The sequence below is a fragment of the Crocodylus siamensis genome, chromosome 13 (genome assembly GCF_052110815.1).
Source record: "Crocodylus siamensis isolate JL-2025a chromosome 13, ASM5211081v1, whole genome shotgun sequence".
Classification (NCBI taxonomy): domain Eukaryota; kingdom Metazoa; phylum Chordata; order Crocodylia; family Crocodylidae; genus Crocodylus; species Crocodylus siamensis.
The window spans coordinates 36,253,774-36,281,032 of record NC_143407.1 but is presented as its reverse complement, the minus strand read 5'-3'; the positions used below and the strand labels follow the sequence as shown (position 1 = coordinate 36,281,032).

At 37.9% G+C, this 27,259-nt stretch overlaps 1 protein-coding gene across 1 annotated transcript; it reads left to right on the top strand.

Annotated features, from left to right (window-relative positions):
• The first annotated feature begins 6,058 nt into the window (after window positions 1-6,058).
• On the top strand, window positions 6,059-25,842 carry TRPV3 (transient receptor potential cation channel subfamily V member 3). Its single transcript, XM_090025202.1, has 17 exons — window positions 6,059-6,186; window positions 9,454-9,558; window positions 11,128-11,202; window positions 13,176-13,333; window positions 14,200-14,376; window positions 14,569-14,709; window positions 15,739-16,019; window positions 17,614-17,790; window positions 18,723-18,881; window positions 19,409-19,510; window positions 20,487-20,560; window positions 21,694-21,859; window positions 22,422-22,488; window positions 22,910-23,181; window positions 23,878-23,990; window positions 24,631-24,701; window positions 25,599-25,842. The coding sequence occupies exons 1-17, from the start codon at window positions 6,068-6,070 to the stop codon at window positions 25,691-25,693; spliced, it is 2,352 nt and encodes a 783-aa protein (XP_089881328.1). The 5' UTR covers window positions 6,059-6,067; the 3' UTR covers window positions 25,694-25,842.
• The last annotated feature ends 1,417 nt before the right edge of the window (window positions 25,843-27,259 follow it).

Genomic DNA, 27,259 nt, shown 5'->3' with positions numbered 1-27,259 from the left:
ATACCACCAGCATTAAAAAATGTAAACACTTTAAAAAAAAAACTGCTGGATAGCTTTTCTTGTGGATTTCCTCTCAGTATAGACCCAAAATCTTGAACTAATTTTCATAGAAGAATCCCCCCAAAAAAGACCTCTGTTAAGCCAATTATTCTAGTAAGTGGAAAATGACCAACAGTGACATTGCTTGCAAAGTGGGGCCCTTTTAAATATAACCAATCCAAGGTTAAATTTAAGTATGTTCTTTTTAAGAGGGGGCTCTTTGGAATGAAACACTGACAAACTCTGAGGATAATTATAAATTACTTAGTGGTACCTATGTCCCTTCAAACAATGGCTTTTCCTTTTTACTGAGTTCCTCTTGGGGTAGAAAAAGCAGGGAGCTAACTTCGTGGTCTGAAAAACTTCCTCTTTTTGCATGAGTTTGGCTAGGATCCTGTCGTGGAACAGGAGACGCAACAGTACAGCACTGATTGCCTGATCTAGGAAGCCAGGGTTTCCGCACCTCTGATTCAGCTCCTGGTTATTCAGCCTGTTCATTCTAGTCCCTAAATATATCCTCTTCACGTTCCAGAAAAAAACAAAATAGCTGTTGTAGGCCAAACAAGGTCACAAGGCACCTAATTCTACAATACAGAATATCTCAAGATACAAATTTGAAAGTAATTTTTCATAAGGGATGTATATATACATAGTTACTTCTGTCATTGGCCTTTATGGCATCGTTGCTGTTAAGTGGTTGAAAGGAATAATGTCATTTAGTTGTTTGTTGGAGCCTTTCTGCACTGAGGCAGATTGAAAACTTTTGTCAGCACCTTTCTAGAGAACTTCTGTTTAAACAAATGGCTTGAGACTAGTGCTAACGTGGTTTCCTTGGATGATATAGATAGGGCCTAATTTTGTAAGCTGGCATGTACATTTGTGGGATAGTGTACTAGTACTGCTAATGGTGTGTGAAATCTCAGAGCAGGCCAGGCTTGAGAGCAAAAAGGTTAAACCATCTCAGCTAATAACCATAGGAAAATATTTATACACATCTCCTGTACTGCATTGCTATGTGTAACTCTGCCTCTCATTTCCTGTGGGAGCCTATTTTTTAAATATCTTGGCTGGGGCAAATAATGCCCTTTTCCAACAAGTCTCTTTCTCTCTCAGAAGGACAAGTCTGAACAAATACAGAATTTACATTCCCCAAATCTGAGCGTTCCCTAGCAAATTGTTTCAGCTCAGGAGTCAATCTACCTATAGACTTGGCATAAATACCATCACCGCAGCTGGGGAAAGAGATGATGTTCTCTGGGAGACGGTTAGAGCCATTGCAATCTCTGATAACCGACGGGGTGGAAACGAGGGCTTTCCTTGCGGCAGCCTAAACCAGTCCCCCTTCTGGGTGGACTGGACAGCGGTCAGTTGTTAAGTGGGTGCAACTATTCGATCCCTTCTCAGTTCCCTTCGTCTGGGTAGAGTCTAGTCATGGTTCCCACGTGCACGCTCCTTCCTCAGCCCGGCTGCCTTGGTCCCAAAATCCAGGGCCTCAGATGCCCTGAGACCACAGTAACGGGTCTAATTCAACCTGGTTTTGTGCACTGCAGCTTCCTTGGAGGTGACCTGGCAGGAAAGTGAGGAAGATGAGCATCAGCAAAGGAACATTTTAACCACAGTGACTTTATTATTTAAAAACATATTAGGAGAGGTAGACCTTTACAAAATAGCAGAAATCCTGAGATGCAGCCCCATCTAGTTTAATCTCATTCCTTCCATAACATGCTTCTGAATAAAGCTGTACAGTCACATGCCTCAAACCCCAAATGCCTGATTCTATAATAGAGCTTCCTACAGAATTTGGATATGAAAGACAGTAAAACACTCTTCTTGATTTATTTGCCCACAAATTTCTGTCGCCTTCTGTTCTCCCTTGTGACCTGAGATTTTTTTTATTAGGCCCACTGGAATAAACCCACTACTCCCAAACCCCCAGTCAATTTGTCGTATCAGTTAAGATAATCATATGCAATCCTAAATATATTCCAGGCTACACAGACCTACCAACTTTTACAAATGCTATTTTTTGATAAAGGTAACATCCTATTAACAGAAGAAGAGAGACATTCTTGATCATGCTCTTAAAGGCAGAGGAAAGAAGTCTATTGCATTAACAATCACTCAGCTGCTTAAGAGAAAAACCAAAAGCAAAACTGCAAAATCCCATTCAATTTACTTGGCCCACCAAAAATGAAATCACCATTGCCAATACAAAACACGTTTATTCACGTATCTTCATAAACCCTAAAGGTATAGCTTCTTTGACCGGCTTTTAAGGCAGTGCAGACTTTAAACACATGTAGTACCTTTGACAGGACTTTCTGAACTCATTTTTACTTTCTCAAGGCAATGTCTAACACACATTTTTGCTTCCTCACTCATATTTGGAGCATTTTTATTTTTGCTTTATATTTATAAATAGGTATGCAACACACTAGGCATGTCAGAGAAATGTGATGTAAAGTATCAACATACATGTTTGCAACCAGGTTCTTTCTAATGAAGAAATGATGAAGGCTGTATGATCCTTTTAAGTATTCTGCCACTGTCATTAGCTCATCATAACATGACTCAACTTGATTAGCAACACTTTTTAATTCATAATTATTGGTGGTGTCTTATCGTCCCACTTTGTCAGTTGTGTAGTAAGGAAATTGTTGTCTAGCAAGTTTGTCTCTCTGATGTGTAACTTGAGGTGTAACCCGCCTGGTGACGTTGCTGCTTTTAGTAGCAATTTAATACATAGAAATGACACTCAAGCAAACTAGATGATGCCGAGTGGGTGCCTTGCTTTTTTAGGATTGTTCTGAGCTTCAAGAGTTTGTTGTGCTGGGCAGCTTCATGCCTTTGGATATAATAGCAGCACTTGAATGTCCCACAACATTGAGGACCCATTCCTATACATGAATGCAAGTGTTCTGAACTGGGGTAAGTTGCTTCTGGATAGTGTACTTTGATGTCCAAAGGGACAACAGAGTGTCTACGAGAACCTTAAAATGGGATAATTTTTTGTTTTTATGACGTAAGGGGTATGAGCGGGGGTGGTGAGAGAGAAATTTAACTCATTTTTTCCAAACGCTGTGTGACATGAGACGCATTAACACTGGGTGTTTTCAGAGGTGAAACAGGTACAGGGACTTCCATGAATACTGGTGTTAGTGAATGATAATTTGTGCTAGTGACACAGTCTCCCATCATTCCTTGGTAAAGAGGACCTCAAACAAAGCTACCTTTTAAGCACACTTTCCTCTTCCTCTGAAACCACAGGCAGTGTTGATCCTTGCCAGAGGGGGGATGCCTGGTGTGATGCAATGAGGAGCAGTCGGATGAGGTCCTGTAGAGCTTCTCGAGTGCGGGGCCATGTACAGTGCTGGGTGAGTCGGGTACAGCGTATGCTCCTGCAACATGTTCCCCCAGGGAAGGAATTGGTACTTTTCATGCCAGATTCTGCCAGGAAAACAAATTAGCATTTCATGTAGCTCCTTGGCTCTGCTACTGTAAGCCCTCATGACAGTTCCTTCAAAGGGAAATATGTAGCCATTTGAAGGAAAATGAAAAGGGACATTTTTTTCATGTGGTACATTTTCTGCCTATAAAGTCTTCATGGGGTACAGAGAATTGCTGTTCTATTCTGTTGCTGACCCTGACTAGCCTTTTCTAGGTACACACAATAATTGGAAATAAAGAACATAAGAAGGTTACTCTCATTTTTCCTTTAGAAAATCTACATTAAAAAAAGAAAAAGAATAAATAGAAATGATCTCAGTTATTTTTTCCAGGAACCTAAAAAGAAAAGTCCATCACTTCACATTGGCCCATTGTTTGTTTCTCTTTGGATATTTTTTTCTTAATTTGAACTATGCCGATTGTTCAACTGTAATGGGTCAGTAAGTTGTTTTTTAATTGGTATTAGATGAACATTAGGTTTCTCTGTGACAACTTGCAAAGTGAGCAACAACTCACTGTAAGGGTGGCACAACCAAGTCTCAGAATAATAAATTATGCCCTTTTCTCGTACTTACTGCTATGTCTTATGTTCTGAATACACTCACAGCCCATTTCATTTTACTCTCTAATACTAAGAGCTAGCATGACATTTTTATTAGTACATTAACCCCTGCAAATAGGCCATCATAGTAGTCTCTTATAAAATAATGATAGACTAGATGGTGGGACCAAAAGAAAAGATATTGTTCAGATAATCTAGAACACATCATTTATCAGATTGTACAAACTGCATCTCAAATAACTTTACAGACTGCAGAAACATCAGAAGTTAGAGAGTGTGTTTATGAACATATGCCTAGGTGTACACATTGAAGGTCTTTGTGTGATGGTCGTAGGACTCAGGAAAAACGGATTTATCAGGCTAACTAGGCCTCTTACACATACACAGTGATCCAGAGGATTGACGGTTGCCTACCATGTCCTGTATGGCAATTTGACCAAAGAACTCAGTCATTACCCCAGTAACACTAAGGGAGAAATTGAAGAGGGGCATCTCCAAGTTAATAATGTGCAAATTAAACTCATTGATTTCAGTGGGATTTTTTACAGGTATATTGAAGATGGGCATTGGGCTCTATGGGGCATATTTTCAGGCTCTATTTTTTCTGCTTGCCTTTAAATGAGAGTGCAATCTCAGCATGTGCTTTGATCACCTCCCTCCTTCAGCCTCTCATGTCCTTGTACTAGCTGTATCCTCTCACTGCTTACTTTTGAGCCATTCCTCAGATTTGAACTATATCTCTCGACCATAGCTGTCTCCTTGTGTCTTGTCTCATCCCACCTATTCTGTATAGAACTCCGTCCTGACGTCATCGTAGTCTTTCCATTCTTCCTCTTCCACTAAATCACCTTCCTTATCTTGGCTCCAATTTTTGTCTCCGCCCTTATTTCCTCCTGTTATTCCCTATAGGACCTCACTTAGCTGCTTTCCTTGTGACCTTCTCCAACCCAGCCCTCTCTGCTTGAAGCACTCTTGCACTTGTTTGTCTCCTGACAACTGCTAGGTAAACTCAAAACTGACAAGTTTTGAGTAATACCAGAATTTCCCTTTTATGAATGAATTGTATGCAAAAATTGCAATTTTTTTTATTGGCGATAATCATTTAAATGGTACACATTTCTGAGTTGTACTTCTGGTTCGTCCTGTAAAAATGCATATTAGCAGCATACATTTTCAAAATGTTTTATTTCTCCTTTTTTTTGTTTGTTAAACCAACATTTTCCAGCACAAGAAGACTTCAGTTGAAGTCCTGCGTTGAAGTCTTAAATCATGTGTGATGCCAAACCATTCACCAGTGGCAATCATGACTTTTTTTCTTGTCTATCCGTTCATTTTGTTACAGTTGAACCAGGGCCCAGGAGTCCCTGGTAATTGCTATAAAAGGGTAAATTTTGAGTTGAGTTCTGCCACTGGTGTCAGAAGTCACTAAGCTGGCTCAGAGGTTGATTCTCTATTCTTCTTCCATCACTGTACAAAGATTTCTGCCTTTATCTACACAGTAGTTTTAGTGTGACACCAGCCTTCCTATATTGCACCCAGTAGATTTAATATTGCTAGTCTGCTGGAACTTACTGGTTTTCTAAAGCTATATTGGTTGAAATATTAATAGACTTTTTAGATTTTAGCAGGGCTGCATAACCGTCAGTGCAGTTTATCAAAGTTACTCTGTTCCTCCTATTACTCTTAATATCTGTCATAATACAAATGGCCAGACTCCCTTCAATTAAATACTGACTTTCTAGTTTTCCTAATGGTGGTATCATATCACCTCTAATACTGCTCTTGTTGAAAAATAATTTAAGCAAATATAGTCCAAAATAGAAACTTCAAACCTCAACACATTTTAATTGAACATCTGTGTCTGAATCTGTTGAAAAGGAAGAATTTTGAAAAATATCCTGATTAAAATGTGTGTATTATTTTTTGTATGAGAAAGGAATACCAACAAGCAATCTAGTCATATAATTTCTCAAAATTAAAAGGAAATTAAATAGCTCTGACTCTATCTACTGCAGAAACATGATTAAGGATAACAAGGAAATTATTCCGCTTATGGGCAAGAAACTAAATCCACGTGGTACACCTCCTACAAATCACCAGGACAAAAAGGCAACTGAAAGTACTCTCCCAAAGAAAAGGTAGGACACAAGAGCTTCCCCAGACCAGCCAAGGACAATTGATTGTGATGAACAGCAGGTTATAGTGCTATTTGTAAGCCCTTTTATCAGCAGGTATCAGCATATATTAGCATGGCAATCATTGCTAATATTTTCGTTGTCCATGTGCACACAGGCAGAGGTGTGAGGTATTTCGCCCAAATGTGGGCAGGGGCTATGTTGCAGGAGCTTTAAAAACCCACCACCTCAGCCTTGCAAGATCTCATCTCACTTCATGGGGGTCTACCCACGTGTCTAAGCCTGCAGAAACAGGGCCTAGCAAAGCGCCATGGTTTAAATGCGTAAGGGTATAGTGATCATTCGTAAAAGGCCATTCAGGAAGTGGGGACAAAGAGGAGCTGTTTTGGCAGCAGAGATTAGGCACTTCCATAGTGAGAAGCATGGAAATATGACTGAGTGTGAACTATTAGGTTTAGGAAGGAGGCAAAATGGAGAAGCAAGGAAAGAGTTGGAAACAGCATAAGATTTTCATATAAAAGGTTGGATTCACTCTGTGTTTCATGATCCTCATTAATGAGCCATACCACTGATCTCATCCTACGAAATAAAATATTCATTTTAATGCATGCTTCACACCTGTACATTAATACTCCAGCTAGAGATTTGTGTCTGAATACAAGCTGATCATATTCATCCTTGATATAACGCTGATGAATACATCTCAAACGTTTGCTCTCTGATTTCTGCTTGTACCCTTGGGCGATTTCCATTCTTTTGTTGACTGCACTGCACAGAATATAGCACAATCACATTTTTAAGTCCCCGGAAAATTTAAAAATGCTTTGGCACCCATTACACCTTTGTTGATAGTCTGAGGGATTGCATCTATGCAGAAATGATGCATGCAGCTGCTTGTGACTCCTCGTAATCTGAAAACTCATGAGCTGGCCTGATTTCTCATTCTGTTCAGGAAGAGACACATCCTTTTTTTCTGTCTGGCAGGTTTAACCTGCCTGAAAGTATAAGGGTAGCCCTATACAGACCTGTGCTGGAATTATTGTTCTTGTTCGTATTGTGGGCAATGGGGATGTCTGATCTACTCCAAATACACAGGCACAGGCCACCTTGCAGGACACTGTCAAATTACAGCAAGTACATATGAGTTTTCCTATGGCAAATTCAGATTTCTGGCATCAGTAGTAATAACCTTAGGGTGGCAGAGTCTCACCTATCTTTCAACAGGGAGCTAGGGTGTGGTAGGGAACATTCCTGTTATATAAGAAACACCAATCACATGTATTTTAATTATAAACCTCCACCGTACTCCATTAATTACATGTGTTCATGCTGCTGTATATACCTCCTGCTTTTAACCATTTCAGGCTGGAGTGTTATACCCCCATTGGTGAGCCCAGGAGGCTATCTAAGTGTAATCTCTCTTTTACAAGGCTTTTATTTTAGCAATAATTCATTTTAGAATTAAACCTTATTTGACTTAATGAGGTAGGGATTAACCAATTGCACAGCATCTAAACTCGGGAAGATCTGGAGGCTGCGTGGGAGGAGTGCTGCCTGTGTTTTCAGAGCGTGACTAGGCTCATGGGGAGTGTTCCCTGTGACACGTGGCTGGAATACATAAGCACTTGGGTATGTGTTGTCAGTGACTTATGGTATGCCTTGGGTTTCCCCCGTAAAGCGAAAGATAGGTATGAGGATTATGCCAACCTTCAAGACGGGCTGCATAACAGTTCATGACAGCCATGTGCCCATTTGATGCCAGGGATGCAGAGAGAATGGAGCTCCCCAGGCTGGAAGTCCTGTCCCTGGGGGTTTCCCCCAATGTAAGACAGCTGCCTCAGTGCTGAGCCAACACGCTGTTGTGTCCAGAGTAGGGCCCGTGCAACTGTTCAGTAGCCATTTCCACTGCCTCCAGGGTTCATTGTAGCCATAGGCTGTCATTGTCAGCAAGGGCAGGGCTCCTTGCATAAAGAACGCAAAACAATGGGATAAAGCTGCTTTCCCGCCATTCTTTCCCAGTCTTTGTGCCAAAGTCAGACATCTGCAGAGCTATATAGCCATTTACAGCTGCTGAGAATCTGGCACCTGTTTGTGTTAAGTAATGTCTCAGCTAACATGCTTCCTGTGCAATGATCAGCCCTCCCCCCTCAAAGTAATTTCAGATATACAGTACATGCCTGCTAAATAGAAGTGGTATTTTTCATATTCATATTTCTGGAATGTGCTCACATGCACATATAAAGGCACTAAAAGGTCACTGAAGTTTGAACACCCACATGCCGTGAATCCATACTTTTTTTTCACCAGATGATCAAAACTGTCAACCAGGGAAGATATCTCACGCTATTTTTGGCTTACATTGACAACTTGTTCAGTAGTAGCATAGCAGAAGGTGGAAAATTGATGCTCATGTGCTTGCTTTGACTGTATCTGAATATTTATTTGTAGGCAAGTTTAAAAGAAAAAGGAGGCAAGTTCAGCACTGACATTCAGTTTGTTCTACAACCTGAAAGAATTGCAAGGTGACTGTCAGATCGCTTTAGAAATTCAGGCAACAACCTGCAAACTGTAGCCCCCATAGAAGTCACTTAGCCCACCACAAAATTCATCCATCGCAGGTGAAATGTGACACCTGTTTAATGACATCTATCAGTGACAAACCATTTACTCCTTCTTGCCAACACTCCAGGCTTTTAAAAGGCTGTGCCATCATAGTTCCTCACTAATCTTTTCCTATGTTGTCAAGCAACTCAACTCTTTCCTATCTCCTGTCTTAACTAAATACAGTGACATTTCATGCTCCTGATTGTGGAAGTAGCACGTTCAGACCTGGAGGGTTGAAGTGTCTTGTGCCATTTTAACACGTGACACACGTTTCAAGCTTTGCAGTGTTCTTCAGGGTCAGTGGCTTCAGGAAGGCTTCCTCCTGGTTCTTCCTAGCTGGAAAACTGGTGGCTACTATATAAATCTTTCAAAGAGCAGGTGGATGGGGGGGCGGGGAGGGTGTCTGCATTTGATAATATATTCTTTTGCAGTAGCAATAACCTGTGTGTTCAAAAGCTTGGTACAAAGTTGCCGCATTAAGTGTGGGACATGCAGAATGTGTTGGGAATATCTAGATAATTCCCGCCCTCCCCCGTGGTTACAATGTCACTCCAACTCTACTAGAAATATCTAAAGCTGTTCCTGGCTAAGAATATGTATATTAGTTTGTGTTATGATTTGATTTTCTTTCCTTCTAATAAACATTTAACACAATGTATTCAACAGTTCACACTTTTTCCTTGAGCTTGATGGCTTTGACAGCAATTCGACTCCAAGTCATGCATCTCCTCCTGTGTTTTCAAAACCCATGGATTCAAATATCCGCCCTTGGTAAGTGCAATATATGCCATATACACAAATTCCATGGTACACAACCGCTCCTTTTTGAATAACTAATCAGAAGTTCTCAGTAAAATACAACGGTGTCTTTACATTCATGTTGGGGTTTTTTTGATACCAAAACTACCCTTGATTTCAGTGGGAGTGAAACTGTGGCCAAAGTTGGTGGTCTCAATCCTGAATTTTGTCCTTTCTTTTTTTTTTATTTGGCAAGAGACATAGATTAATAAATTAGGCCCAAATTCTGATTAGTTGACAAGCAAAATGGTGTTTTTTATTTTGAATCCTGTCTTTCCATTTAGCACTATCTTGTTAAAAAATTAGGGGCCATGTCCCCCCTACTCTCACTTATTTAGGACTGATGGTGTTTTGGGTTCTGTTGTAAAACCAGCAGAGGGAGCACAAGTCATCTAACAAGCTCTATCCTTAGCTCTGTGCTGGCATCCAATATACTGGTGATGGTACAAAAGTGAGTCAAACAATAGAGAGAAAAAATGAGTATTTGAGTTCAGGTAAAAAAAGCCATTTATGCCAAATGAGGAATGAGTGCAGAAAGACTCATTTTGTTGTCAAGGCTGTGAAAGGTTTGGGGTGTCAGCAAAAGGAAGCTGGATTGCCCATTGCAAATCAAATCCAGTCCAAGATGATAAAGACTGAATGCTTCTAAGTTAAATGGTGGTTTGGGGTTTTATGCAAATCAGCTGAATGTTTTGTTTAGTTTCCCAAAGATAGGTCTCCAGATTGCAACATCCCCAAATAACGACTACCCATCTTGTATCCTTTCTCTTTTGCAGAGTGGCCATGGGCAGACAGGGATTGCAATCTACAGGGCAGTGTGTGAAACTAGCACTACTATCTGTATAGTTATTTTGTGCATAGGTAACACCGGGTTTCATTCTCCTGAGTTTTTAGCTGAGGGTATTCTATCACTGCTTAACCTGCAAGAAAAAAAATGAAAAACAAGCTATGAAAAGCAATTGCCATTTGTCCTCTTAAGTCAGATTTGCATTTAACCATTCTGCAAAGTAGGTACAGTATGTATTAAATACATCTTCCCTTGGAAGTATCAAAGTCAATCATGCAAATCCAATTTAGAGCCTGGTCTTGAACTTCTTATAGGCAATATCAGCAGTAAGCACTGCACAGAAATAACTTTGTAAGTCATTTATATTGTGTATGCAACCCGTGCACAATAGTTATCAAATTAATAATGAGAACGTGGTGGGGAAAGGTAGAATATAATGCAATATCTAGAGTTAAGTAAGAAAAACAGTATGAAAATTAAAAATGTTTGGGATCCCCAACAAAATAACAAGGGAAAACACAAGCAATCTTTTCAAATAGAACTTGTTTGCACAGTAATCTTCGAAGGTTTTAATTTTTCTTACAGTTTGAAACACACAAGGAGAGCTGAATGATGGGATTAAAAAGTACATCATCAAATTAATCTAATTACCATGCTTTCATTGATATTGCTTCTCACTATTGACTGATTCTTAGTATAATTTGCCAAGATGTCCTCCTCACTTAAGCACTTAACCTTTTCTGTGTTTTCTATAGTGCATCTGGAAACGGGGAAGACATAGATTCCCCACAATCTCTTCAGGATGATATTACAAACATAGACAGCTGTTGGTAAGTGGAGGCATAATGTATTTCTGTTCTGGATTTTCCATGGATTAAATACGTGATAGAGTGGATTTACTGATTTTTTGCTTGTCATGATTTAAAAATAAGGTCCTAATAGACTTCAGGGTATATGACTAATACGTTTTGAGTCTTATAATCAACAAATGCATGTTTGGAAATTGTATGTCATGCATCCCCCTATGAAATCTTGGAGATCAAAGAAAGGAAAAAGTTATAAAATTGTTTGCCTCCTGGTTCAGAGAGGAAATTTTGTACCTAAGCACCATGCATACAGGCAAGAACTTATCTAGTGCATAACTGTCAGCACCGTGTAGAGGCAACATAACACCTTTTTTCTTTTTATGGTTAATCTTCACAAGAAAAATGGTTGTAGGATAGAAAAATATCAACTGGGGTGGAAGTTATTGCCTTCAAGCTCAGCTCTCCTTAAAACACAAGATGCACTAATGGGTAGAATAAACAATACCAGTTAACTTCTGAAAACCAGTAGTATGGCTGCTGGTTTTTATTTTGGAAATTCCTATTTGTTAGGGATAGGACTATTCAGTATCTGAATAGAAGACCTCTAGGGAAAATCAGATCTTAATGATTGTCAAAAGAAAAAATATCATTCTGGAATGTATTGACAGGAGAGTTATATAAAATACACCAGAAGTAATTATTTCACTGCTCAACCTTGTTTAGGCATCAGCTGGAAGACAGTGACCAATTTGGGGTACCACCTTTTAAGACATAGGCAAATTAAAGTGAGTTCAAAGGACAGCAACAAAAATAAAATTTCCCAAAAAAATGAGACCTAATGAGGAAATATGGAAAGAGTTAGGTTTGTTTTGGTCTAGAAAAAAAAGAAGAGACTGATAGGGAATGCAACAGTCTTCAAATAAAGACTTAGGAGATGTAAGGCTGGACATCTTGACAACATTTCTAACTATGAATAGTTGAAAGACTGGAGCAGGCTTACAAGTGAGACTGCAGAATCACATTTTGTAGCTGAGGACAGGGTAGAGAAATGCCTGACAGAGACGGTTTTTGTACACTTGACCCTGCCTCAGAGAGGAGGTTGGACAGCTGACCTGGTGAGGTCCCTCAAGCTTTAGATTTCTGTAGTTTTATGATGCATCAGTGTGATTTTTAAGAAAGACTTCTACTGTTGGAGATGCTGTCTAAATTTTAAATCCTCATTGTGGTTAGTAAAACTCCATTGGCATTTTCTACACGGTGGCAGCTATAACACTGGTCAAATTTTAATCTGGTCGATTAATACGTTCTGCTTCTATGCATTCAAAGTGGATTTCTGGTGGGCTGTTCTGAGGTCGGAGATCCTGAGCTGGGATGCTGGAAGCTCAGCTGGTTGGGCCTGATTTGGACTTATTTTTTCAACATTTCTTCTTTATTTCTGAAAACCAGAACCTCCATTTTTCTCAGCCAGTTTTATGCATTGCATTGATACTCTGCTCTTGGAGGTTATCTCTAACCAGTCTTGGAACTGTGTCCAGATGAATCCAGTATTTTGTGCCAGGGATTTGTCATGCTCTCTGATATGAAAAGCCCTCTGGTGACCAGCCCATATGTTAGTCACAAATTCTTAGTGCAAAGTGGAGGATGTGTGTGGTGTTGGGGGATCTCTGAGCTTTATTCTTACTCTGATGGCTGTTGGAGATGGACTATGCAGAGGCTGAGGGGTCTACAAAAAGCCCCACACATTGTAAAATAATCACTTGGAAGAATAACCATGCTCCGTAGTCTGATAATTACAATCAGCTTTAGTAGCTGTTTCTCACCAAATAAGCTTCCTGTAACAACATTGCAGATGGAAAGCACAAGTGTGTATGCATGCATTTATATAAACATGATTATGTTAATTAGCAACACATAATCACATTTCTTTTTCTAAATAACACACTAGTATTAGTAGATTAGACTAGGATATATGGTTCTTTTTCTTTTCTTTTCTTTAGTACTAATCTACCGCAAGGAGCTCAACACAACAATGTGCGGAAAAAGCTGAAGAAGTATTTGTTCAGGGCAGTATCTGAGGGGAATATAGAAGAATTATGTCATCTCCTCACAGAAGTAAAGGAAAGGTCAAATGCATGTAGAAACATGACTGTGCCAGGTAAGCTGTGTAGTGAATCAGTGTTACTTCTCCTGATACCATGACCACATATGTGGTAGAGACATGACTATTTGTTTTTATAGAGGAGTAAGGTGGCTCATTTGTTTGAATGTCATGTTTAGGCCTTAGAAAGAGTAAGAGCATCAATTTAGCTACCTACTAGCAGACAATGTAAGATTATTTCTGATGGTCCAGCGCACCAGTATGCATAGCTATAACTCTTCAGGGTGAATGTGATGACTGAACACTGCAGAGGAAAATAACTGTATGTACAGAGCTGCTTTTTTTACCCTCCATGCTAAACTGAGGGTATCTCTACATCACACAAGTTTTCTATTCCACTCCTTGTCTGGATTTTGCAACTGGTGTTGAGCGTCACGCTGCCATAGCCACTCTGTTTGAAATATCCAAATAGCTCTTTGAAAGCTATCTCCGATATGTCTGCATAAACGGCAGTCGTGCTTTTTGACTGTAACAAAGATAGGCACTTTTAGATGCATGTAGAAGAATAAGTACAGAATTGAAAGATAGAAACTGCTGCTTTTAAACCTAGTTATAGTTAGTGAGAATCATGGATGAACAAGACCTGAGGATTTCAGGATTTGGCCAAAGGTTTATTATGTATTAGCCAAGTCATATGGATAAACCAGTCTACTGGCTTGACTGATTTGTCAATACGTGTGTTTCTGCATTTAGGTACATATGGAATACAATGCTCAAATAAGGGAATGGGAGTAGACCAATTGTTTGCTGAATAGTTTATGTGTATATGTTTTTGTTCCCTAGTAAAAGGTTGGAATTCTTTTCTTGCTTTAGGAAATAACAAAATCTGCTTAGATTTTAATCTCAAAATTCAATCATTACAGAATATCTGATGAAAAAATTAACTGCTTCTGATACTGGGAAAACCTGTCTGATGAAGGCCCTGTTGAACATCAATCGGAACACAAATGAAATTGTGAATATACTGTTCTCCTTTGCAGAAGAAAATAATATTTTGGAACTACTTATTAATGCTGCATACACAGACGAAGCGTACAAAGGTATCACCATCCAGCAGCACTTCAGAATAATGTAATTTCTTCAGACTTTTAAACAAGAGTCCAAATTATTTAAGTTATAGATAGTTTCAATGACAATTTATAGTAATGATGCATCATCAGTCTGTTTAGTGTTGTACAAGGCACAAAAAGCCTTGATCTTATGCTCCTAATGCGTGCATATTGCTCTTGCAGGCCAGGCTGCTCTAAATATTGCCATTGAAAGAAGACAATATGATATTGCCAAGACCCTCATAGAAAAAGGAGCAGATGTCAATGCCCGTGCAGAGGGTGTGTTCTTTAATCCCAAATACAAGCATGAAGGCTTTTACTTTGGTAAGTGAAAAACATAGTCTACCTGGGAAAAGACTGGTTTGTAATACCGGAACAATTAAACCATCAGGAGACAAGTCTCTTACATTAACTGGACCTATATTAGTGAGCTCCCATAAGCTATAAAAGGGACAATGGGCCTCATTCTAAATGCAAAAGAATTTTCTCACACTTTGCTGTATCACAATAAGTTCCTGACAGACAGACCACACAGACAAAGCAAGTTTTTGCCCCTACAGAAGAATAAGGAAAGTATTTATCTTGAGACGCTCTTGGTTATGTGAGGCACAAGCAAACAAATAATACCCCAGACTACGTCTATTATAAACACAGGGGTAGGCCCAATGGGAGTCCTTTCTGTTCATTTTATGGGGCTTTGGAGCAGGTGCACAGTTAATAAAGGAAGAAATACCTGTCACGCAAGCTAGAAAAGAAGCCACCCAAATGAATGGTTAAACAAGTCCGGCAACACTCCAATTTAGCATTCTGAAGGACTAATTGCACAAGGTCCTTTTACACTTTGTCCCTACAGAATAGATGCTTGCGAAAGACCAGGGAATAGGATAAGCTTATACATAGTGCAGAGTGAATAAACACAATAAATATATACATATATATATATATACACACATTTCTTATAGAGACATGAAAGGTCTGTGTGCTTATTTTGTTTAATTGGGTATTTCATGTAAGTGCTTGACATAACCCATCACATGACGTTAGATACATTACCATTTGTAATGCAAATCACTATGCAATAAAGAGAATGCAACTTGCTACAGTTCAGAAAAGTATGTTCAGAAATAGTTTTACAGCAATTGTTTTCAAAGACAGAAATTTGTCAACAAAAGTGCATTTTTGCAATTACAGAGCTTCCTCAAACAACAATTTCACATGAACTTAGTTTCTCTTCAACTTTATATTATTGTGCTCAGATTTTAATTGCATCTCAAAATAGTTATTCTGTTACAGTACAGTTCTGATTCTTATAATATTTTTAATGAATAGCTATTCCGTTTTGTACTTTCTTAGGTGAAACTTCACTGGCATTAGCTGCATGCACCAATCAGCCAGATATTGTTCAACTGCTAATGGCCAATAGCAGGACTGATATTACCTCACAAGATTCCCGAGGAAACAATATATTGCACGCATTAGTTACAGTGGCAGAGGACTTTAAAACCCAAAATGACTTTGTAATCAGAATGTACGACATGATTTTACTGAAAAGTAAAGCTAGAATGTTGGAGACCATGAAGAATAAAGAGGGCTTGACACCACTCCAATTAGCTGCAAAAACTGGGAAAGTGGAGGTAAGACTCGGTCTCAATATTAAATTAAATATGCAGAGAGAATCTAGGTTGTCCATCTCTGTACTCATAACAGTAGTGTATACGTTGTTGATCATGTACTACTATACATTAATCATACTGGGTCAGCTGAGATCATTTAAAGCAAACCAAAAAACTCCATTAGTTGCACCAGGTTGTTCCTTGTACGAATCAGATTCTTTCAGGTCTTCATAAATCTCCTCCTAGCAGAATAAAATAACAATGTCTTTAACGCATCTTGCAAACCCGTCTTGTGAGGGAGCGATTTGAAGAGTGTAATGACTCCCCTGCTAAGTTATCTGCAGACTCATGGTAACAAAATGCACAAGCACCTGTGACATGGTACAAAGAAATCCACAGTACGTTCAATGCAATGAGTCAACGACATTACCAAGATCCAGTTCTGCATATTTTTCTGCCCTGCAAATAAGGCGTGTGGACAGGCAGCAATCATGTCATATGGTATCCAATGCAAGCTAATGAGATGAAGCAGCCATTTTTTTTTGTGTAGGTACAGCAGGAGTAAAACTTGGTGTGCTTCCTGAAGCGGCCTGGAAATGACCAGTTCGCTTAAGGGATGGTAACTCCTACAGCAGTGGTTTTCATTTCAACCTTTCAGACTCAAGACATGCCTCATTAAGGTCAAGGCACCCGCTGGAAAATGCCAGTTCTTAGTTTTCACTTTTTTGACTACAGAAAAGTCTTAGAGCAGTTCTTCTGTTCTAAATTCAGAAAGACCACAGCTGGTCAGAATGGATTTCTGTTTGAAATCTCTGGGTTTATCTTGTGAATCATATTTGTACACCTAGCAGTGCTAACATTGCAGAGCATCCCATGGCACCTGTGAAAGGATCCCAAGTCTCCCTGGTTGAGAATCAGAGTCCTATAGCGTTGAATGGCCCTTTCGGGATTCTGCATTTACGCCTGCTCATTACATGCTCAAGATGTAAAACACATGAGTTGACCCGATCAACTTTTGTAAAATGAAATCTTTCAGAACCTATTAATATAAATGCTTTAATGATATTTACAATTAAAAATAAGTTTTGTTTAAATTTAAGAAGTTTTCCTTTCAGCATTTTCAGTTCAAGTGGTGAAGTTTTTGTGCTGACATGTGACAAGTAGAAAGTGAAGTAGACTTTGCTCTTAATTACACAAGCGTATCTCTGGAGTTGTTCTGTATGGAACGACAGAATAGAACTTGGCCCTCGGAAAGCGACTGCTTGGAGTGCTTGGTAAATAATTAACAGTGGAATAAATTAGGAAGTCATGATTAAAAGAAAAGTTAAACAAAAATACCAAGTGGAATGTATGGTAGATTTGCTTTAATTGGAAAAAAGTGCACATGTAATAGAAAATTCAAAGCAATTAAAGAAAACTGTACATATTTCACAGAGCTCAGTCATCTATAATATCTCCCCTCAATTACTAAAAGGTTAATGGAATTACAGAATACATTTAATTGTGCCATTTTGGCAAATGTGACAGTACTTTTTTTTTTTTTGGCAAGTGTGCCCCGCTCTTGCTCTCTTCATTTAGAAGACTACACTCACAAATGATTCTATTAATGTTTTAGATTCTGAAATACATTCTTAGTAGAGAAATAAAAGACAAGCCAAACAGAAGCCTTTCCAGAAAATTCACGGATTGGGCTTATGGACCTGTTCAATCTTCTCTTTATGACCTGACAGAATTAGATACCACCGTGGACAACTCATTACTGGAGATTATTGTTTATAACACAAATATTGGTGTAAGTTGCCTGTCACTGAAAGCTGTATATTTTCTAGCAGTATATTCACTTGCAGTTTAAAAATCCATAACGTAGCTGGAGAATTTGTCTAACTGTTATTAAAAATGCAACTTTAGTTGTCCCTTTTGCAGCAGAAGCCACTATGATAAACAGAGCCCCATTATGATTGCCTACTATTTCAGATCCCAACGTAAGATTAGGGCATTACTTTTTGTTGCATAGTTGGGGCATTATCTCTCGTACTGTAGTTTTAACTGTAAGAACAGTCAGAACAAGCTGCCTAGGGAAGTTGCAGAGTCTCCTTCATTGGAGGTTTTCAAGAAGTGGCTGGCTATGTATCTATTTGGGTGGTTGTAGAACTAGTGGAACTGTGAATGAATGAAAGATCTGGGGCCGGGGTGGACTTGGTGACAATTAGGGTTCTTTCAAATCCTAGAATGCTGTCATTCTCATGGCAGCTAAAATGGTTTTGGGCTAGTGGGTCAGCACACTGCATCTCCTCTCTCAAACAGCCACCTGCTATCCTAGCTGTAGCTTCGTTAAAAGGAAGTGTTTATTGGGGATCACTAAGAAGTAAATTTCCTTTGTGTAGCATTGTTCTATAGATCTAAGCAATGCATTACCAAGAATGTTTCAGTCTTTAAAAGAATTTGGTTTTCTACTAAAATTCAAATGACTATCATCGTACTTTCACCCGAGCAAGGTGAACTTGATTTAGGAGATAATCGTACATATCAATTGCTGTAGCACCAATGAATTATGCCACCTGAGGGTCTGACTTGTCTAGTCGTTGAACAAAGATGTTAATCTAGATTAACAGGAAGAGGCCCTGAAATGAAGCTTATAAAATATGCCCTTGAAAATTTGGGGGATTTTTTTTATATTCAGTGACCCATCTTTTTCTCTTGCTTTCTAATTCTTTTCTTCTACAGAACCGCCATGACATGTTGACCTTGGAGCCCCTGAATTCACTACTGCGAATGAAATGGAAAAAGTTTGCAAGACACATGTTCTTTATTTCATGTTGCTTTTATTTCGTATACAATGTAACATTAACATTTGTCTCCTACCACAAGCCCCATGGAGAGGAGGTATGCACATAGACTGAAAATTCTCATCAATTTTTTATTTTAAAATGCCATCTTCCCCAAACCAGATTTAACATGCATGGCCGATCAGCAGTACAAATAAATGATATACTGGTTCCTATGAAGTGAAAGAGTTTTGGCATTTGGCTTCAGCGAAGGCCAGGTTTCCCATATTGAGTTTATTACTTGAAGCGCAAGAGCAACAATTAAGAGAAAAGAGAAACTCATTTGAGTCTTGCAACAACAGACCACTCACTCTTTGATGTATGTGTGTGGGGATGGTTGAAATTGTAAAAGTTATTTCTTTAATAATTGAGACAAATAATCACGTTTTAAACAGCCTAAACTATGTTATGTCATTTTGGACTTAACCCTGTAAGTACTCCATGCAAAAAACTCGTATTAAAGCCAATAGTAATTCTGCCCAGACAGTCATGGGGATTGGACCCAGTGTCAATACCTTTTTATTTGTTTAGTCTTTAAATAACTAACTCAAAACATCCATTGTTCAACCCTGCCCTCTTTTTCAGGATCCACCTTATCCATTAATTCTGACACGTAAAATGGGATGGCTACATCTGATGGGACAACTGTTTGTTATGCTAGGGGCATTAGGTTTAGCTGTAAGAGAGGTAAGACATGTCCAGAATTGATATACAGTATTGTATGCATAAATGTCTTCTGCAGATTTATAAACAGTTTGGTAATAGTTTTGATGAACATTTTAGAACACCTGGAATTACTTAACAGCTAATGAACAAGCATAAAGGTGTTAATCATTTCTAAGGACCCTGTATATATACTACTGCAAGTGATACAACATGAAATGATGCAAATATTTTCTATTTGAAAGAGTGGGAACAAAATGGCCAGGTACAGACATCACAGTTTTACCAGTATAAGTGATCAGAAATCAGTTTATACCCATAAGAGAACAAATGTTTAGAGCACAAAACTGGTCTATACCCATAACAGAACAGAAGTGCAGCACACGTAGACTGGTTTAAAAATGGCAGAGCCTGCTCTAAGATTTGCCCCTCTCCTTCGCCCTGTCCACCGAAGGGCAAATGTGTGTTCTGTTTGCTACTGACCTAAACTTATAGAAAATCACATAACTTAGATCGATTCTACCTTGGGCTTCTTGAATGCCTGTACCTAGCCAAGATGGACAAGGTTCTATGGGTAAATCCTAGCCAATGAGTTTTAACATACAGAGAACATAGCCAACTTTTACTAATTAGGCAAGTTATTTTAGCCAGGGTGTCAGTTTAAGATCTTTAGGTAAGCAGAACTGCTCGTGTCCTTGAAGTGGTTCATGCTTTAAACTACAGTATTGGATTAGGGTTTGTCCCAGAGAAGACAAAGATTTATGACAGATTTTTCCAGTGAAGCATTTAAATAGACATTACTATTAAATAATTTTTAAAGTTAACTGTTACGTACAGTTGAACAAGCAGACTAATTTCTTAAACATTCTGTAAAAGCAACTTTTGAGCTATTACAGAAAGACTAAAACTAGTTATTTGTATTGAATTTTTAATGATCAGGTAATATTTTGCAACTTTTTTTACTACTTTTTAAACCTATTTTATAAATTTCTCTATGTAGAGTGTAGCGATCTTTCTGCTGAGACCCTCAGACCTTCAATCAATTCTATCAGATGCATGGTTCCACTTTGCATTGTAAGCCTAACATGTAAATAATTGTTGCTTCTGAAATAACTTTCATTCTGTTAGTTATATATCTTTGATTGGCTGAAAATAGAATCCTTTCACTGTCAATCACATTTCTTTACATTTATTTGAGACAATATTATAATTTTAGATGTAACTTTAGTGTAAGACACTGCTCATTGTCTGGCACCATGTTTAGTTAAACTGATCAGTAATTATTCTGAATTAATAGATGCAAACTTCTGGCCCCAGGAGTATTTGTTCAATATATGTAGCTGTCTCTAATTTCTTGAGAGACTTTATTTCATAGTTTCATAGTTTCTAGGGTTGGAAGGGACCTGAGCAGATCATCGAGTCCGACCCCCTGCCATGGCAGGAAAGAGTACTGGAGTGAAACAACCCCAGCAAGGTGTACATCTAGCCTCCTCTTAAAGCCCCCCAGGGTAGGAGCCTGCACCACTTCTCTTGGAAGTTGGTTCCGGATCCTAGCTGCCCTGACCGTGAAGTCGCGCCTCCTGATGTTGAGCCTGAATCTCCCCTCTGCCAGCTTATGACCGTTATTCCTGCTCACTCCTGGCGGTGCTTGGGGGAACAGGGACTCCCCCAGTGCCTGCTGCTCCCCTCTGACTAGTTTATAACAGGCCACCAGATCCCCCCTCAGCCTTCTCTTGTGGAGGCTGAACAGGTTCAGGTCCCGTCGCCTCTCCTATTTCTGAAAGTGCTGTAGGATAGAGGGCTATATTTTGTTTAAAAAGAAATGTCATTGGGGCCGGATCCTGACCTTCATCATCTTTGTGTTGCTTTGAGGAAAAAGCTAACAAAGCTGCCCTTACTGGCTGGTTGGGTCTTTTATATATGGGAATCCTGAAGTGGCTTGAAGTCAGCACTGGGATTCCTATTCTATCCTCTCCTGGTCTTGGCAAAGGAAACATGACTGGGGGATCAGTCAAGATCCTTATACTATTCCTAGACAATCCTTTCCTACTGTTAAATTATAATAATACACATAGGAAAAAGCAGGATGGGAAAGTGAAATTAGATGTTAAACATAAAGAAATAAGGAAGTTCAATATTACTGTTCTCCATTATCTATTTTAAGTTTGTGTGTTGTGTAAGAATATTTACACGATTTTTTTTAACAGTTTTATACAAGCTGTGCTTGTGATCTTCTCCGTCTTCCTCTACTACTTTTCCTACAAAGAACACCTTGTGTGCCTTGTTTTGGCTATGGCATTAGGATGGGCCAACATGCTGTATTTCACCAGGGGGTTGCAATCCATGGGGATATATAGTGTCATGATCCAAAAGGCAAGTATAACATTTGTAGCTCTTTGTTATATTACTTCCTCGCTGTGTTATATTTACTTAGTGTATTTGGTAAATCTTAGTCAGATAGGTTCCTCAATTTGGATGTTGCATATACAGTATTTCAAATATTTGACACTGACTGTTCCAGTTTTTTTGGTTCCTAAAAAATGCTTGAGATCAATGTCATACTTTAAAACAATCATAAAAAATAAGGGGGGTATCATACTAATTACTTCTGAGTGTTAAATATACTTTTAAATCAATTAAATATATTCAGCTGATAGAGTTTTCATATTTAATTGCATTTTATGCCAAAATGCTTTATCTGGGAATAGTGTTATATGTGATCAAGCTGTGATTATATAGCCATTAATGCACAAGAAGTGGGGCCAAATCATAGAAAATCAGGTCAATTAACTCTTTTAGGTTTCCACTGTTTACAAAGTAACCATAACAATGGTTCATAATATAATGAAACACTTTTTGACAGTTGCACCATTTTTATATCACTGCAAAAATAACTTCTGGCTTTATTTATGATAAACACTTTCTTTTTTTTTAGGTTATCCTACATGATGTGATAAAGTTTTTAGTTGCATATATCATATTTTTGCTGGGATTTGGTGTAGGTAAATATCATTTATTGACTATTACTGGAGAAAACACACTGATACTTTTCTGTGAGATTAAATGTTTAGTGCTATTATGAATAAAAGTACTGTTGTTCTGGTGACAAATTTCCAGATAGAGGTGTAAGTGCTTCTCGTGGATATTTAAAAATCCATTTTGTGGGAGTCTTTAAAATATCTATGTAGATAACTGTATCCTCTCCAGCTAAATGGCCCCTTTTTAGTTTCTCTTGGTTTTGCTTTGCTAAATTGTTATCTGCTGTTGCTGTATCTTACTGGGTTGGTTCTCTATTTCCTTTCAGAATGCAGTGGGTGAAAAGCAACCTCTCTCCATAGTATGGATTGTACTATTTTATTCTTTGGGATATGAGGTATATACATGTGAAATATATCTTTTTTCCCCCTTTTTCTTTCTCCTTAGCTCTTGCTGCATTGATTGATACTTGCCCCAATAACACTGAATGCCATTCCTACAGCAGTCTGGGCAAAGTTCTCATGGAGCTTTTTAAACTCACTATAGGACTTGGAGATCTGGAGATCCAGCAGAATTCAAAATATCCTTTGCTGTTCCTTCTTATTCTCATAACTTATGTAATACTGACTTTTATTCTCCTTCTGAATATGCTGATTGCATTAATGGGAGAAACCGTGGAAAATATTTCTAAAGAGAGTGAGCACATTTGGAAACTCCAGGTTTGTTTGTAATATTAAACCATAAATCGTAGTTCCCCCCCACCTCACTTAGTTAAGGCCCATCCACTTCTAGTTTGAAAGATAACTTTTGTAAAAATAACAGATCGTGTTAATCTATATTTAAGTTTTGATTTAGTGATAACCTGGCTAGCTACATATTGTTTTGTTCTTTCAACTATAGATGCAATGGCCAAATTCTCCTCTAAGCTGCAGCCATGTAAACTTGGAGCATCTCCCCTGAAGTCAGAGCAGTTAGAAACAACAATGGTAGACAGTAGATAGACAGGTGGGACAAATAATAAATAGTCCTCCAGACTTAGACAAGCACAATTTGAAATAAATATTTGGTCCTGTAATTTTAGCAACTATAAAGAAATGTTTAATGAATGTGATACCTGTAGGAAGTTCTCTGTTTCCTATTTGTTTACACACCCTTGGCAGATACCTCAACTGAATTTAGTATTAAATGGTTATTTACTACTGTTGATGTCAGTGCAGATTATAAAATCCCTTGGTAGATATGCAAAAAGAACATAATGGATCATACTCCAACAATGATCCAACAATATTCCGTACACTTCATAGATTCATAGATTCACTTAAATAAGATATGAAATCTATAGATGCAACGAGGAATACATTTACATTAAACATGGTTAAGAACGCCACTCTAACTTTATAATATATTTTTGCCAGAGAGCCAGGACCATTTTGGAATTTGAAAAAATTTTACCAAAATACCTGAGGAAAAAGTTCGAGTTGGGAGAGCTGTGTAAAGTAGCAGAAAATGACACTAGAATATGCTTAAGGTAATAATATACTAACACACTTTTTAGTCTGGCATGTGTGCTGCTTCTGGGTTTTAATGCACACAAAAGTCAGTTCAAAATATTTTTGTTTAAATATATAAACTATTTTGTACTGGTTTAGATTTTGTAAGTAGGAACAGTAATTTGTTTACAAAAATCTCGTTTAGAATTTCTACTGCAAACAACTGTTTAATAAAGCTGGAAATGTGTAGTCTTGCTTATACACAAATCATCTTTTTGTGGGGATTTTATTTATGTTCATATACGATTTTAATGCCCAGTTCCTAAATCTCTAGTTTGCAGTGCATTTTAATTGGTTGTAATCTCCTTTGAATGTGAATTTAAAATGACCATTTGTAATTGTTGCTCTTTAACTGCAAAATATTACCAGACTTTGAGAACACTATCATCTTTATGAAATGTGAGTTTTAAACCAGTATTAACAATGCGTGAACATATAAAATAGGTGAATACATTACATAATGTTGCAAAATACATGCATTCTTTTACTACTGGCAAAACAGGTATTTGATGATATTGTGACAATTCTGAGAAGTAATTAAGAAACAAGAGAGGAAGTGTAGCTATGAAGCTGGAGATAATGCATGCTAATTATGCAATTTGTATACAATACAAACAGGATTAATGAAGTGAAATGGACCGAATGGAAAACGCATGTTTCATTTATTAATGAAGATCCAGGGGCAACAGGTATTGTTAATGTAAAAATTGTTCTATTTGAATGAATATACAATTTTATAAAGGCCTTCCTTGTCATATTTGTTCTTATAAAAATATTTAAGTATTTCTTATATGTAAAGCTGAATGTTGTTAAAACGTAAATTGTAACAATTCTAGCAATATAGCAAATTGTCTATTCCGCAGCACAAACCTAATGATCTGCTTCTCACAGGTTTATTGAAAACTTGCTTTCTTTCACATTTAAGATGATTCTTCAGAAAAGAAAACTCTGGAACTTTGTCTCCAATTCCTATTTTTAAATGTGAACTTGGGGCCTCGCTCTGTTTGTATTGTGCAGTTGGACCCTTGTGTCCACTGATGAGTGATGCTCCATATAAGAGGAAGGGGTCTGCTAATACACAACAAAGGATGAAGGCCATAAATATGTAGGAGCCAAATTAACCAAGGTATTTAGGTATCCTAAAGATAGAAGGAGGCAGATTGCAAAATTTGCATATCTTCCTGATTAGGTAGTTCCTCCTGGCTGCTTTCAGTATAATAGATCATATTAGTGGCATTTTTAGCTTTGTTGCAGTCTTCTTTCTCAACCTTTTGTTATTTAGAAGAGGAATAATAGAACAATAGCCTAATTTGCAGATATTGCAGATGGCAAAAAAATACCTGTTTGAGTTCTGTTCTGATTTAAATGTGCATACATGTTGCTTAGTGGAAAAAAATCTCAGCATTGTCAAAGAGGGGGACAAGGATAAAATGCAGTCCTATACAAAATATGGTAGCATATATAGACCTTATTGATCAATTAAATTCATGTATTTTTAAATACAAACATTATATGCCAAACTAGATTACTGAAAATAATTTCTTCTGTAGAACATTTTTAGCAAATATTTTTCCTTTTTTTCCTAGATTACAACAGAGTTCAAGATGATTCAAGAAGTAATAGCAAAAACACACTGAACACATTTGATGAAATGGACGATTTGCGAGAAACCACTGTTTAGTTGTGCAGTACTTCATATTTGGGCCCAAAAAAAGGACCCATAGAGATGCTGGAATCCTAATGTGTTTGTACGTCAGGCAGCTACAAGCAGGCAGAGCAGCTTTCATGGACTGGGGGTCCAGTGACTGCAGTCCACATAATCATAAAATATCAGCGCAAGGAATAAGAACTGTTCTGTCTTGGCTCAGTTTGAGCCCCTTGAACAAAACCACTCGTGTCAGAGTTGTTTGACAATATTCAAATATGGTTGATTTTTTTTTTGTATCGCTTAAAAAAAAATCAGACAAAGGTGGTATACAATATTTGTTCTTTTTGGAGATGGTATTCAGATCTCTTTTGAGGCCTGACGTTCTAGCATCTCTTCTAGTATCTCTAATCCATGAGAAACCATTTTTATATGGAAAATGATGAAGTTTTTGGAATGTGAAATAAGACATTTCAGCTTGGAAATAAAACCACTCTATGAAGTATGTCATTTTGAAAGTTCTGGATACAGTTGGCGCTTGCATGACGGTTGTCAGTGTTATCATTATAGGACTGATTGATCTTGCAAGTAGAGATGGGGGTGGGAAGTGACAGAACCTCAAGGGAGAAGACTTGCAAGATCTGTCTCTTTGTCTGTAATGCCCAGGGTGAATATACATGTCTGGTGTTTTTTTTCTTATTTGTACTGTATAAAATCCCTTTCATAAAAGTAAAGGTCAGGAAAATTAATTCATTTCAGGGGGGTTATTGTTTGGGTTGGTATAAATCACTAGGAGTTTGGCCTTTCACTATCACCACTGAAACATCCAGTGCGTGTTTGTCTTATTGTTTAAACAACGTACTTGTTACCACATCTGGAGTTTTCTTGGGTTTTAACTTAACTCCTAAGCTCATCTACAAGTACAAATGAATATTTGTCCACAAAGAAATTTTTAATAAAAATATTTGTACTGTAATTCCAGACCTTTTAAGCTCCTTTCTGCATTCAAAACACTATGTTGCACTTTCTGTAGCACTTTCTAGTTGACCGGTTATCAAAACTTATAACTATGAATGGTTTGTTTTTTTATATTGTTTACATATGTATATATTAAATGCCATATTTTTATTTTAAGCATGTTGAAAATTTGCTAATATTTCTGTACAATGTGCTTGAGTCTTCATAGCTTCTGATAAAATAGTTTTTTTGTTGAGTTATTTAAAAGATAAAAAGAGGCACTCAGAAAAGATGAAAATCCTGATATGAGTTTTGTGTAGCAATAAGAGCTCGATTAGAGCCTTAGAACTGCCTAGCCGGACCATTCAGCACCAGCGTCTTTGAGTCACAAGATGACCATGACCAGGTTGATGATGAATAATAAGCACAGTAGATCAGATTCTGTTCTTTTTTATGTAATATTTATTTAAAGTTAAAGACAAAACATAATTTAATAAATATTTAATTTTCTCTGTCATCTTTGGCTCTTTTGTGTTGTATTATTGCCTTCATGTTAGAGTTGGAACACAAGGTAAAGATAAAGGATATTGGTTAGCAACAATGGATAAGGAATAGATCACTTCTCAAAGGAAAAGGGAAATACCA

What these genes read in the sequence shown, in the direction of transcription:
- TRPV3 (XM_090025202.1), top strand. Translation starts at nt 6,068, where the DNA reads ATGATTAAGGATAACAAGGAAATTATTCCGCTTATGGGCAAGAAACTA. An exon ending in CAAAAACTGGGAAAGTGGAG is followed by an intron (nt 16,020 to 17,613) that starts GTAAGACTCGGT and finishes TTAATGTTTTAG; the next exon opens with ATTCTGAAATACATTCTTAG. An exon ending in TTTATAACACAAATATTGGT is followed by an intron (nt 17,791 to 18,722) that starts GTAAGTTGCCTG and finishes TTTCTTCTACAG; the next exon opens with AACCGCCATGACATGTTGAC.